This window comes from Carassius auratus, chromosome 3 (assembly GCF_003368295.1).
Source record: "Carassius auratus strain Wakin chromosome 3, ASM336829v1, whole genome shotgun sequence".
NCBI lineage: Eukaryota > Metazoa > Chordata > Actinopteri > Cypriniformes > Cyprinidae > Carassius > Carassius auratus.
Window position 1 is genome coordinate 6,894,254 of NC_039245.1, and position 13,068 is coordinate 6,907,321.

Sequence of the window (13,068 nt, forward strand, 5' to 3'; positions counted from 1 at the left end):
CATGTCCAGGATTAGTGGAGACACTAAAGAGGCTTAGCGCTCCTGCAGACCTCAAAGCGTTTCCTTGCTGCCCTCTTCTGCTACCTTCCACTCACAGGATCTGCCCGGCAGGTCAACACTGGGTCAGTTCAGGGTTCGCAAAGGTCAGGTGATGCCTAGTGAGAGATTAGGATCACAGATCAGCCCTGCATCCATTATGTCCTCTACCTCATCCATGTCTAGTCTCTTAGACAACACTTTTAATTCTTGATTTGAATCTGGATGAAATGCTTTTCTTCGTATTCGATTGATTAAGTCCAATAAAGTAACGAGGCTTTCTTATTCCAAGAAGGCTCCATTGATTTGATCAAAGAAACAGTAGAAACACTATTGTGAAATATTTTTACAGTTTTAAATGATTCTTTTCTATTTAAATATATTTTAAAATGTAATTTATTCTTGCTATGGCAAAGCTGGCTGGGCCACTGCTGGAGCCCGTAATCTAGTGGAATTACCCAGCTGCCCCTCTGTTGCCAGAGCATTCTTCACACCTTGTGATGATATTGAGCTTCATTCCTGTGGCTTTCAGGCCCGACCAACAGCGGCACAGAGCAAAGCGAATGAAGCAAGATGAGGAAAAGAGGCCTTGTGATTGTGGACTGGTGTGACTTTTGTCATGGGTTTGTTATCAGTCAGTCAGCTCTCCAGGTGAGACCGCAGTCGGTTGAACAAAGGCTACCTTCGCTCAGGATTCGTGGAATTCGGCTGCTGACGTAAGCACATTTTGTTGGGCAGTGTATAGAACTAATGCTTTATTTTTAGCTGATCTATGCTACATTTTTATGAAGCCTGTGCAAAGTCAATTTAAATAAATTACTTTTATCATACAAGTGGTCAAGTTTTGAAACTGTGCAAACTCATTTTAGTGTGCAGCGAAATTGCTGCCCACAGCAGCGTGCAACTTCATGTGGTCACTGACCTGCTGAAACTTGTCCAGGAAGAAGCATTTTTATCTGCATCTACCACAATGACATCCAGAAGATCAGAGCTGGCATGAATAAAACCCATCTGATGAATGAGAGCTCCACTGTAGGCAGTTCAGACCTCTGGGCAGTGCATTAGAAAACCATTTCGGCTCGGCGAGGCAAGCACACATTCTGTCATGCGTCTGCCATGCTCACCTTTACTTTACTTTTTCATAGCCAAGACCGTTTTTGAGAGGGACATGTCCTTTCCAGCATGCCGGACATGTCCTTGGAGACGATCTTTCAGTGAAATAACATGAGTGTTTTTAGATGGCAGCCACTGTACAGACCTGTCAAAAGCACACACATACTAAAAGCTTCCGTCGGTGTCCTGACTGATAAGGTGAAGGCTTTTCCACTAAAAGCCTGGGGGGGTTATGGTTTCCAAACCATAGAGGAAGAATGTTGCTTTTTACTTTAGGCTTGCTTTGAAAACTGTAGCATGACTAGGATGCATATTTAGATGCAGTTCATGTGTAGGGAGATGATCACATCAACACTGATTCTCGGAGTTGTGGATATTTAATTCTGTATGTATGGTTTTCCCATATTTTTATATTTAGATTACAATTTATTACCCATCATTGAATGCTTATTTAATTTTGATCTTAAAAAAGGGATGTAGAATAAGGCATTAATATGTTCTTAATTAGTACTAATACATGGCTTATATTCTAGTAATATGCATGCTAATAAGCAACTAATAGGTGTTACCTATTCTAAAGTGTTACCAAGCTTTATTAATGACAGTGAGACTGGACCGAACAGAACACAATGCTATGACTTGACATGAACATCTATGTAACAACAAATGTATATAAAAAAAAAAAATAAACAAAAACAAAATCTACCTATTTACCTTTTGAACAAACTCCAATGTTCCTGTAGCTTTCTCTTGGTTTTGTAAGTTGAAGACAAGTTCTGTGATGAAGCTTTGCTGGATGCGTCACATGATGTGGTTTTCCATATTGATCATCCAACCTCCAGTTGTGTCGTCTTCACCAGCAACTGATGCAGACAACGGTTATAGTTAATGTTCAGAAACTACACACTGTAACACCAAAATAATCTGCTAGACCAACACAGGCTATCTTTAAGGTTCTCTCTGACAGAATAATAAAGTGATTATGCTATAATTATAACTGTTAACATTACTTAAGCACACATTTCAATAAACCCCACAACAAATGGTCAAATAAAGCCCAGTCTATCACATAGATTTGACCAAAAAAAACAATAGAGGATGACATGTACCACAGACATTTGATTAGATTGCAAAAGAACAGAAGTTAAACTCCAATGAACAAGCTAGCTAACTTGGTTTGGATATGAAAATAATAATAACAATAATAATAAACTTCATTCAATAAGATAAGTTTGCTTTTTTTTTTACTTTGGATAATAGTATGGAAGGCCAAAAGTTCTCATGAGCTCTTGACATAACAGGTTTTTTTTATTATTATTCTTTTTAATCTGAAAGATAATGGACTGGGAGTCTACCGTTGTCATGTATGGTATTGACATAATGACATAAGCTTTCAAGGAAAGTAATTATATTGATTCAAGGATAGACCAATTAGAAGTTAACAAATTGTTGGTAACGAACAATGCTGCACAGTAGGGATCACAAAGAAGTAAGGTCTTTGCTTTGTCCCAAAAGTGTGCAATCAGGGCCAATATGAACACAGCTCTCTACTGCCACCTGATGGCACAGTTGTGTAACTTGGAGAAAAACTTATGTCGGGATCCCAAAAAAATGAAGATGTGAAAACGAGAAAACAAGCAAAATAATAATCCTTGGCCTCTTTGAACTATTTAAAGTCATGTCCAGAAGAATCAATTTTATAAAATGTTTTCACCCAGTTTGTCAGGTATAAATCTGCAATATTAAGTAGTATCTCCAGATCTTTTTTTCTTAAATGTATTCACACAGAACCATTGAACCCACATATTGTGTTCCCGCCTGCACCAGTCAGTGAATCCAGCTCAATACCCACGCGCCCAGCGGCAGTCACGAGTGAAGCTCTCACTGTTCTCAGCCAGAGAGCTCTGGTTGCAGCACAGCAGCTGAAATCCCTTCCACAAGTCTAAGCAATCACTGTTTGACATCTGCTCTCAGACCATATGTGGCTTCTGCTGTGTACGTTTGTGACCTCAGACTGACTCTCTGGCTGCATCCGAAAACTTGGCCAGCTGACTTATTGCCTCACTGTCCATCAGGCAATGACTTCCAGGCAGCGCTTGCGCACGTAGGCACCCCATGAAACTGATTTTGGACAGGCTTCTGCTTCTGACAGTTTAATGATCTACAGCAAGAGAGCTTTGGCGATAACTAAGTGGATATTTCATAACTGCAATATTAATTTCTCGCTTGAAATGACATCAAAAGTGCAAAACGTTGATCCAAACGTACATCTACACATAAACTGACCACCGACTGCAACTTTCAGATGCCATCTTTTATTTTTTAGCTTAACTGTCATCGAATGGAATGCACAGGATTGTGGGATATCAAAGGCAGCGAAGCATACATCTATGCTGCCTTCAAAAATCGGCCAGATGAAGGCATCTCAGGAGATAGGAACTGAAGCTAACACTGAATTCGGACGTGCCTTGATCCCTTCCTTCCTTTTTTTTAATTTGCCAGTAGGAACCTCTGCGCACTTGAACTGGGAGATTATACCCAGCAGCCATAATACAGCTGAATCTAAACCGAGCGGAGTCTCCCATTATGCCAAGAAATAATGTGTGACTAGGTGTGAGAGAGCTGTATCTATGCCATGGTTGTCTATTCGCATTTTCGCGTGTTTGTGTATCGTGGCGATGCACATGATGTGAATATAAGATCGACTGGTGAATCATTAGTGGCTTTATATAACCGTTCCACCTCAGTCTTGCTCGCTTCTGGGGGCTGGTGTTAATTTGCTTATGCGTGTCATCTATAAACCTTCCAGCTATAGTAAAACCTCTGTGCTTGCTTTTCTTCTCAGGGCTTTTTCCGAAGGAGCATTCAGAAGAACATGGTGTACACCTGTCACCGAGAGAAGAGCTGTATCATCAACAAGGTCACCCGAAACCGCTGCCAGTACTGCCGACTGCAGAAGTGCCTGGAAGTAGGCATGTCTAAAGAATGTAAGTTGCATAATATTGACATTTTGTAATAGTATTACTGTTTTCACTGTATTTTGGATCAGATAAATGCAGCTTTGGTAAGCATAAGAGACTGTAATTGCTACTATACCACAATTTATTTATTTTTACTAGAAATGCATACTGCAACATACATTTAGTACACTATGCTAGGAAGGCCTCTTGTTAGTCATTAGTCTCTCTGATCCTGCTGTCACCACCTACTGGACGGAGTGCAGAAGTGCTCTGCATGGTTCACCAGTGAAATGACATTTTCCAGCATTATCTAAAGCACACCAGAGATTGTCTGTCATTTCATAGTGATGTTCTAGCATGTTTGTATAGCAGGCATGTGTGCAAGCTGTCTTGTGAGCAATGTTCCCTGTAATATTGTTTTCTTGCTGATCAAATCTTTTCTCTGTCGGGTGGACTTTTCAGCCACCTGAGCAAAAACATTCTTTATACCAGACCTGTACAACGCAAACACAAAAAAAGTGTGTAAATTAATGTGTAATTTATATTTGATTTGACCCTTGATACAGATAAATTATGCACATTCTAGGTTACCTGAGAAAACATTTTTTAATAGTGCTGTTACTTAAAAAAATAATAAAAAAAAAATCTATTAAATTCTTTATAATAATATAGTATAAAAATAGATTACAGTAAAAAAATTTTTTAAGTGTAGATGTGAATTTATCTAAACATCCCCATGTAGTAGAGTTTGTACACTTAACCAGTGTGTAGCTGTAAATGTCTCGGGAGTTTTGTTACCGTTTTGTTACCTACTTTACAGCTTGATAACGTTTTATTTCACATGCCATTGCATTTGCGATCCCTCTCATTAAGCCATTTTTTCTGCAACCTTTAAAGTATTGGTTTAAAGTACACATCACCATTCTCTTTCTATGAAACCTGTAAACCACATTCACCATTTCTTACTCTGTAGCCGTTTGCCCGAGCACTTCAGTCATTTTACATTTATTCGAATTCAATCAAATGGCTTTCCATTTTTTTGTCTCTCTTGTGTGTGGCATATTATTCTTCTGCACGATCGCTAGATAAGTGTGCAGCTGCGTATGAGGGAACATTGTTTGTGAGATGTCTGTGTGTATTTGTGCCACGCAATTGAATATCATAATGAATATCAGCTAAAAAAAAATGAGGAATAGCAATAATAAAGTGCTACTGTATGACAGAAAGCTTTATCTGATGTATCTGTTGTAGTAGGACCTAATTTAGTTACTATATGGGTTTCCATGTACTTTTGTTCTGTTAGTAGCATGAAAGCATGTACGCTTTTCTTTCTGTGCTGTGCTGAACTGAAGTTAGCTTTTTCTGCCAGAGCAAGATAAAATCTCTGCCCCAGATTTGTTATTTTCTACATTCCATTCTCTCTGCTCTGATATGATGGCTCGCTCCTCATCATAAAGTTGTTTGCAAGCAGGTTTCGTCTTTTCGCACATGTCATATTGTGAAAGATTACCTCCCTGTGTTAATAGTTCTTTAATGGCTCCATTAGATTGTGTTTTCTGAGCCCACGCTGGCACCCAGCTCCCTCTGGAGAAATGAATATGTGGCTGTGGGGAGAAGTGAGGGAGAATCATCCTTTACCACCCCTCTCGCTCGCTCGCCCAGTGTGTGTGTGTGTGTGTGTGTGTGGAGGAGGGAGAAGAAGAGCCATTGAGTTATCTTTAGACAAAGGAAGGAGTCCTTACCAAAAGAAGGAAGAAAACATGAGATAAAGGAGTGATTGAGGCTGTGAGAAGTAGAAAAGAGAGAGATTGTGAAGTTCCAGGACAACAGAGCGAGAAGAAATGGAGGAGGGAGGAATGCAGGCGCAGAGGGAGAGCCTGTTTAAAGCGGCCTGATATTTGTCATGTGACGTGATTAGATTAGGTTGGATTTTAGTGAAAGCAGAGGTCGTTTGTCACGGTTATTAACAACAACCAACATTCATTTCTCATCTCTGCACACTGCACACACCATCAGCACATCTGTGTGTGTGTGTGATGAAACACAATGAGTGCGTTTACATGCACTATCTTGCATTGATTATTTTCACCAGTGAAGATTGCAATTCTTCAGTGTCATTAATATTTTCTCATCCCAGTTTAATGTGCAGAAACCGATACAAGTAAACCACTTACATTTCACAGATTTCCCTGAAGAGTAAATACTTTGATCCTATCAAATCAGCAATGTGGATTCATCTGATGGCATGAGATTGACAGGAATATATTTGTGGCCTATTGTCCTGAATTTGGTTGTGAGTGGTGCTGAACTGACACGTGTTTTAAAACATGGTTGTACAATTTTCTTTCTCTTATGCTCACCAAGGCTGCATTTAATAAAAAATACAGTAAAAGCAATACAACTACAGAATAGTTTTACATTCTAAAATAAGCCTTAAAGGTTTAGTTCACCCCAAAATGAAAAGTAGTCTGTGTTTTACTCCTCAAGCCATCCTAGGTGTATATGACTTTCTTCTTTCAGACAAATTCGATCAGAGTTATATAAAAAAATCTCCTGGCACTTTTAAGCTCCATCATTGTATTGGGTGGGTGTTTCTGTTCAACTGTCCAAAACACGTTAAATAAAGCACACACATCTGTTGATTGCGCGATTAGTGATGAACACGGAGAGAGCAAAACAAAAAAAGCAAGTCATGAATCAGAAGCACAAAACAAGGATTTGTAAAGCAAAATGTCAGAGGATTTTGATATAAGCCAAGAGGAGACTGGTTTTCTTTGCTAAAGTAAGGAAACTTTGCATGCTTAAACTCGTGACACTAGCATATCTCAGAGGCAGAGTGCCGGGACAATTTTTAATATAATTCTGATTGGATTTGTCTGAAAGAAGAAAGTCATTAACACCAACGAAATTTGAAGTGTGACTAAAAAAACTGGCAAATTTTCATTTTTGGGTGAACTAAACCTATATTGTAAAATTATTTCTGTGATGGAAAGGTTGATTTTTCAACATCATTACTCCAGTCTTCAATGTCACATGATCTTTCAGAAATCACTTTAAAATGCTCATTTCCTGCTTAAAAACATTTCTCAATATTATTAATATTGGAAACAGGGTTTTTTGGAAATGTGATAAATAATTTCTCAGGATTCTTTGAATAGGAAGTTCAAAGGCATTTATTTGAATTTAAAACTTGGGGGGGGGGGGTGATAAATGACATAACTGTTAATTTTATCAATTTATTGTGTTCTTGCTGAATAAGTGTTAATTGTTTAAACTCTTGCTGACTTTTGAATAGTACTGAATGTCTAAAACTGTCTTTTTCAGGTGAAGGTCATTATTGGTTTTATGCAAAACCTCTTTTTTTCTATTATCCTGATTTCACTTTGCATTTAAACAGTTATTGGTGTTGTGGTGTACTGTTCAGATTTGTTTACATTAACGTCAAAGCCAAAAGGAAAAAGGCATTTTCAAAATCTTCTTGTAAACTCTTTTCTTGCATTGGTGTTTTGTATAATGAGCTCGTCTGTGAGTTACCAGTGTGTTGTATATTGCATCCATGTATAATGCCTCTATAAATATTCAGTGTTTTTTTTAAAAAAATTTTAAGGACTTTTCTATTATTGTGTAGATTACTCTGTATTTTTAAGGCAGGTATATCACTGTATACATGTTTCCATTGTCAAAGAAAGAAGGGAAGACCTCAGAGAATCACTTCCTTGGACGACATCTGTGCTTATTTAACATCTGAGACACTTTTACCTAAAGATCTTTTTGAACTGCCACATCCAAGTTTTTATTCAGCTCTTTTCTCTCTGGAAATATAGCAAGAAATGTATTTCCTTGTTCCTTCTCTCTCTCTCTCTCTCTCTCTCTCTCTCTCTCTCTCTCTCTCTCTCTCTCTCTCTCTCTCTCTCTCTCTCTCTCTCTCTCTCTATCTATCTCTCTCTCTCTCTCTCTCTCTCTCTCTCTCAATATTCATGCATGCATAAACACACACATATATATATATATATATATATATATATATATATATGTATAATATATATGTGTGTGTGTGTGTGTTTTCTGGGTCTTTCACTTAATCTGCCGCCTCTTTCATTCATTATGTATTAGCTGCCAAAATGATTGAATTGGTTTAACTGTATGATCTGCTGTTTTCATCAGGCATCCAAAAAAACACTGGACTTTTACTGCCATCTTGTGGCTAGTGTATATTATTAGTTTTATATTTATTATTATTATTTAGATATTTCTTTCTTTCTTATTGCTACTTTTGGTAAAATATCAGTGGTGTGTATATCGATGGTTGGACCTTTTTTTTTCTCTTTCTTTTCTCCCTGTCCTTGCAGCTGTTCGGAATGACCGGAACAAGAGGAAGAAGGAAGAGAAGAAGCAGGAGTGTTCAGAGAGTTACGTGTTAAGTCCTGATACGGAGCAGATGATCGAGCGGGTTAGGAAGGCCCATCAGGAAACCTTCCCCTCCCTGTGCCAGCTGGGCAAATACACCACAGTAAGTCGGAGGCAAAGCTCTTAACACCAGGCGACATCTTTGTGCTATTGTGATGAAATAATTCACAAACTATGCAAACGTTGTATCTGTCCTGTCCTCAAACAGAATAACAGTGCAGACCAAAGGGTTTCTCTGGATGTTGACCTGTGGGACAAGTTCAGTGAACTCTCCACCAAATGCATTATTAAAACGGTGGAGTTCGCCAAGCAGCTGCCGGGCTTCACCACGCTCACTATCGCAGATCAGATCACGCTGTTAAAGGCCGCCTGTCTCGACATCCTGGTAAGAGCACCACACGCAAGTGTGTTTTTGTCTGAATAGTGCATGAATAGATGCATCACTTTTGTAAGTGTGTAGGTTGAGAATTGACCTGTCTTTAATTTTCTTTTACAGATTCTGCGAATATGTACGCGTTACACACCGGATCAGGACACCATGACGTTTTCAGACGGTCTGACACTGAACCGCACGCAGATGCACAACGCCGGCTTTGGTCCACTGACAGATCTGGTTTTCGCCTTTGCCAACCAGCTCCTTCCTCTGGAGATGGATGATGCAGAGACGGGGCTCCTCAGCGCCATCTGTTTGCTGTGTGGAGGTACTGCAGCTGTTTGACTCTAATTGAGTCAGAGACACTTTTGGCCATATTTTAGTTTGTGAATGTTGTCTTCATGAATTTTTCATTTTTAGTAATCACATAAAACTGACTTTTCTTGGTTTATTAATTGCATGTTATCTGTCAGACCATCACTTATACTAATACATCATTTGTATACCAAACTATGTTCATTCAGTATTTTCTGCAATTTCCTTTTTTAGGGTCTACTGTATGGATATGCAATATATTGGCCCTGTTGTCTTTTTTTATTTTTTTTATTTAATGTCAGACTATTTGTCTACTGACTGGTTTGTTTTTATTTTTTATTTTTAATTTTGTAATTAATCTGCTATTTATATAATTTACCAGCTGGAAATTATAATTAATTATAATTTAAAAAAAACGTTTTCTTCCATTTAGTCAATGTTTAAATAATGTAAACGTTTCTAGAACTCATGAAATTGTTCTTTTTTTTGTGCTTGTGGGACTGTATGTTAGCTGATGTTATAAAACCCTGTGCACTTGTGCTCAGATCGGCAGGATCTGGAGCAGTCAGATAAAGTGGATGTACTTCAGGAGCCGCTGCTGGAGGCCCTAAAGATCTACGTGAGAAAGAGGAGGCCTCATAAACCACACATGTTCCCCAAGATGCTAATGAAGATCACAGACCTGAGGAGCATCAGCGCTAAAGGTCAGATTCACGGTCAGTCTTTGAACATCAAGCTTGAATCAACCAGGGTCCATTCTAACACTTTTATTCCTTCTCAATCAGGAGCCGAGCGAGTAATAACTCTGAAAATGGAGATTCCCGGCTCCATGCCTCCACTCATTCAGGAGATGCTGGAGAATTCGGAGGGTCTGGAGGGTGGCGGCGGGGCGAGAGGAGGAAAAGGAGCGCCGCCAGGAAGCTGCAGCCCCAGTTTGTCTCCCAGTTCAACACACAGCAGTCCCTCAGCTCACTCCCCCTGAGTCTCACCTCCAGACAGGGCTCCGTACAGAATGAAAACTGGTTTGAAACCAGAAATAAGCCACAGCCGACCAGCGCCAGAAAGCAGAATTTGGGTAGACTTTGATCCGGGCTGAATGGACCCGAATCAAACAGTAAATCCGGCTGGCTTTCATTAGCTGAAGACCAATTGAGTTGCACACAGACCGATTCTGCTCAAAACTCACACTGTCATTAAAACCACCAGTGACTCAGTGACTGCCAGAGCCCTGCAGCTTTTAACGTGGCGGTAGTTTGTAAAGATGGCAGAACGAATGCCCTGTGTGTGCAGTAGTGTCTTCCCAGCTCTGCTCCCATCATACAAACTGTGACGGCCCAGACAAGATCTCTTCCTCATCTGATGGACACATTCTCTTGGGCCTGTGATTATTAGTTTATAAATTTCAATCCCTTAAAGCAAGCTAAAGGATGTTAGGACGTCAGATGTCCAGAAGTCAGGGACATTTTGAACTTTCCAGCTGTTTTGGTTCGGTTTCTTTGTTTTCTTACAAAAAGATATATGAAATCTATATTGACAGAAATATGAGATTTGAATCTTGTGTCTTAGGTGGAATGCAGAACAATACTTATCTTTTCTCTCAGAAGTTAAACACGATCAAGGTTGACCCACAGTTATGTTCACGTCATGCACAAGGGCACGCCACGCTAGCACTGAAAACCATGGGGTTAACATGCAGTTTTGTCCAGTGAGGAAATGATTCGGAGATGTATTCACAAAGATCAACTTGGCCGTTTGGGCAAAGAAATGAAGGATCTCATGGAAAAAAGCAGCTTGTAATTTATGATGTGAATGAGATCTCCGAATTTAAGGAGCGATAAATGCCTTTGTGTAGCTTTTTAATATTGTTTCTTAATTTACTTTTAATTTTGTAATTAACTTTCAAAAGACCCCCCCCCCCACACACACACACACACAATGAGATTTCCAAACATAATGACTCACAAACATGTATTTTTAGCTAAATGCCCACGAGAACTTGTCATTTCAGAAATAATGAGAATGTTGAAATTGAGCATTTCACACAGAACGTCATGCCTTTTTTTTTTTTGCCTGCACCGGAGTGGTGAAGCTCTGTTATTGGTAGACTTGTTTCAAATCATCTGTCTGGTTTTAGCTGTCGCGTGTGCTGAGATGCTTCTCCTCTGTACCTTACAACATCACTGCCTCTGCTCTCCTGCAACAATCATTGAACACGTCAACAACAACACTGCCTCTGTATGACAATCACTTTAAAGCTCACAAACAACTTTGCCTCTGTAACACACACTGATCCATGCCAGACATCTGGATTCATGAGACCGCATGCTTAGGTTTTTTTTTTTTTTTTGGTCTAAAAACATCAAACAAGTATTGAATTCACAATTGTGGTTGCGTAGAAGTGCTTTATTAAAGTAAGCCCTTGTTTCGACATTTCTAAGAATGTAGCATTCTTTGGTCATCATTTACTTATCCTCATTTAATTCCAAATCTGTATGAGATTTATTTTTGGATGTGTGTGTGTTCTGCAGAAGAAAGTCAGTCATGCAGGTTTGCAATAACAGGAGGGTGAGTAAATGACAGATTTTCCAATTTTGTATAATTTTATTTTTTAAAAACATTAGCTCAATAAAGTAAGAATACAAGTACATTTGGGAGGCTCTATACAATTCAGCTCTGGTGGATCAGTGTCAGCATATCATTATTGTACCAGTTTACAAAAGCTCTGCCTCTGCTAGACCCGTCTCTATGAACCCTGAACTGTGCAGTAGGCCGAAACCGTTTCCTCTAACACACTCTTCTGAGAGTGATGGGTGAACCGTTTCACTGCAACTATGCACAACATGCACAGAGCTCACTTCTATTTACCTGTTGTGAAAATCACAAGCCTCTTCCAGTAGCTCAGTACTGTTTGTTTCCTCTGATTCTGCATTCAGTCACTGCCCGATGGTTCATTGCTTTGAGCCGTACTGCATCACAGACCTCGACGGGCCTCTTCTCTCACTCAAAGGATGACAGAGATCTACACGACGTACAGCACAAATCCTGTACTGCTTTAACAGTTGTTATACAGTCAAACGCACAAAAATGTTTCTGTTGTGTCAGGTCCCTGAATAATGAGAGTAATGTTTAATAAAGACTTCTGTTTTGTGTTTCTGACCATGCTGGGTTTTTTTCCCCTCTCGCACTTTCTCAGTGTAGAGATACTAAAGCTGTGGTTTCTTTAAAACGTTCTCTGTCCGACCACATCAACATTGTGTTCAGATGACTGTGTGACTTTTTTTTTCATAAAATATATATATATGTATCTGTGTATTGCTATAATGATATAATATCTTTTTCCTGCACAATTTCAACCGCACTAAGTACAGTTATAACTCCTATTGCGATAAACTTTTTATTTATTTTAGTTTTATTGCAATCAATACCCAAACTCACAGTTTTTCTGAATTGCTAAAACATTTATTGAAAACATAACTATTTTTTTAAAGCCTTAAACACAAATCCAAACCTTTAAACTGAATCCCAGAACCCCTGACTCTTCTGACAAAGTCGGGCAATCGCTTCAAAACCATTTCACCTGTATTCAAAATCAAACAAAGCTTTAAAATCATGCATTAGAGTAACACTTTCCAATGTGAGTGCACAAATATGCATTAAATAATGCTTAAATGTTGCACAGTTAATCATGAGTTAATGTAGAACTCATGAAGAACTAAACCATTTATTAGTGCTTACTGTATTAATAACTAATGAACATTCTATGATTCATAGACCAAGCAATCAAAAAACTGTTATTAGTTAAATGTGTTTCTTATGTATTAATTCCCTAATAACATATAACTAATGAATTAAATTCATATGGTA

The 13,068-nt window shown here is 38.8% G+C and overlaps 1 protein-coding gene across 5 annotated transcripts in view; it reads left to right on the plus strand.

Annotated features, from left to right (window-relative positions):
* The window catches only part of LOC113045332 (retinoic acid receptor alpha-B), a 104,145-nt gene extending 91,785 nt beyond the window's left edge, over nt 1–12,360 (plus strand). For 3 of the 5 annotated variants that reach the window (XM_026205667.1, XM_026205657.1, XM_026205683.1), the window contains 7 exons: nt 3,995–4,136; nt 7,434–7,439; nt 8,459–8,619; nt 8,725–8,901; nt 9,013–9,217; nt 9,750–9,908; nt 9,990–12,360. In XM_026205667.1, the coding sequence (XP_026061452.1) occupies nt 3,995–4,136; nt 7,434–7,439; nt 8,459–8,619; nt 8,725–8,901; nt 9,013–9,217; nt 9,750–9,908; nt 9,990–10,186 (1,047 nt within the window). In that variant the 3' untranslated portion in view covers nt 10,187–12,360. The remainder of the gene's footprint in view (nt 1–3,994; nt 4,137–7,433; nt 7,440–8,458; nt 8,620–8,724; nt 8,902–9,012; nt 9,218–9,749; nt 9,909–9,989) is intronic. The other 2 variants (XM_026205675.1, XM_026205690.1) reach the window with 1 other exon arrangement.
* The last annotated feature ends 708 nt before the right edge of the window (nt 12,361–13,068 follow it).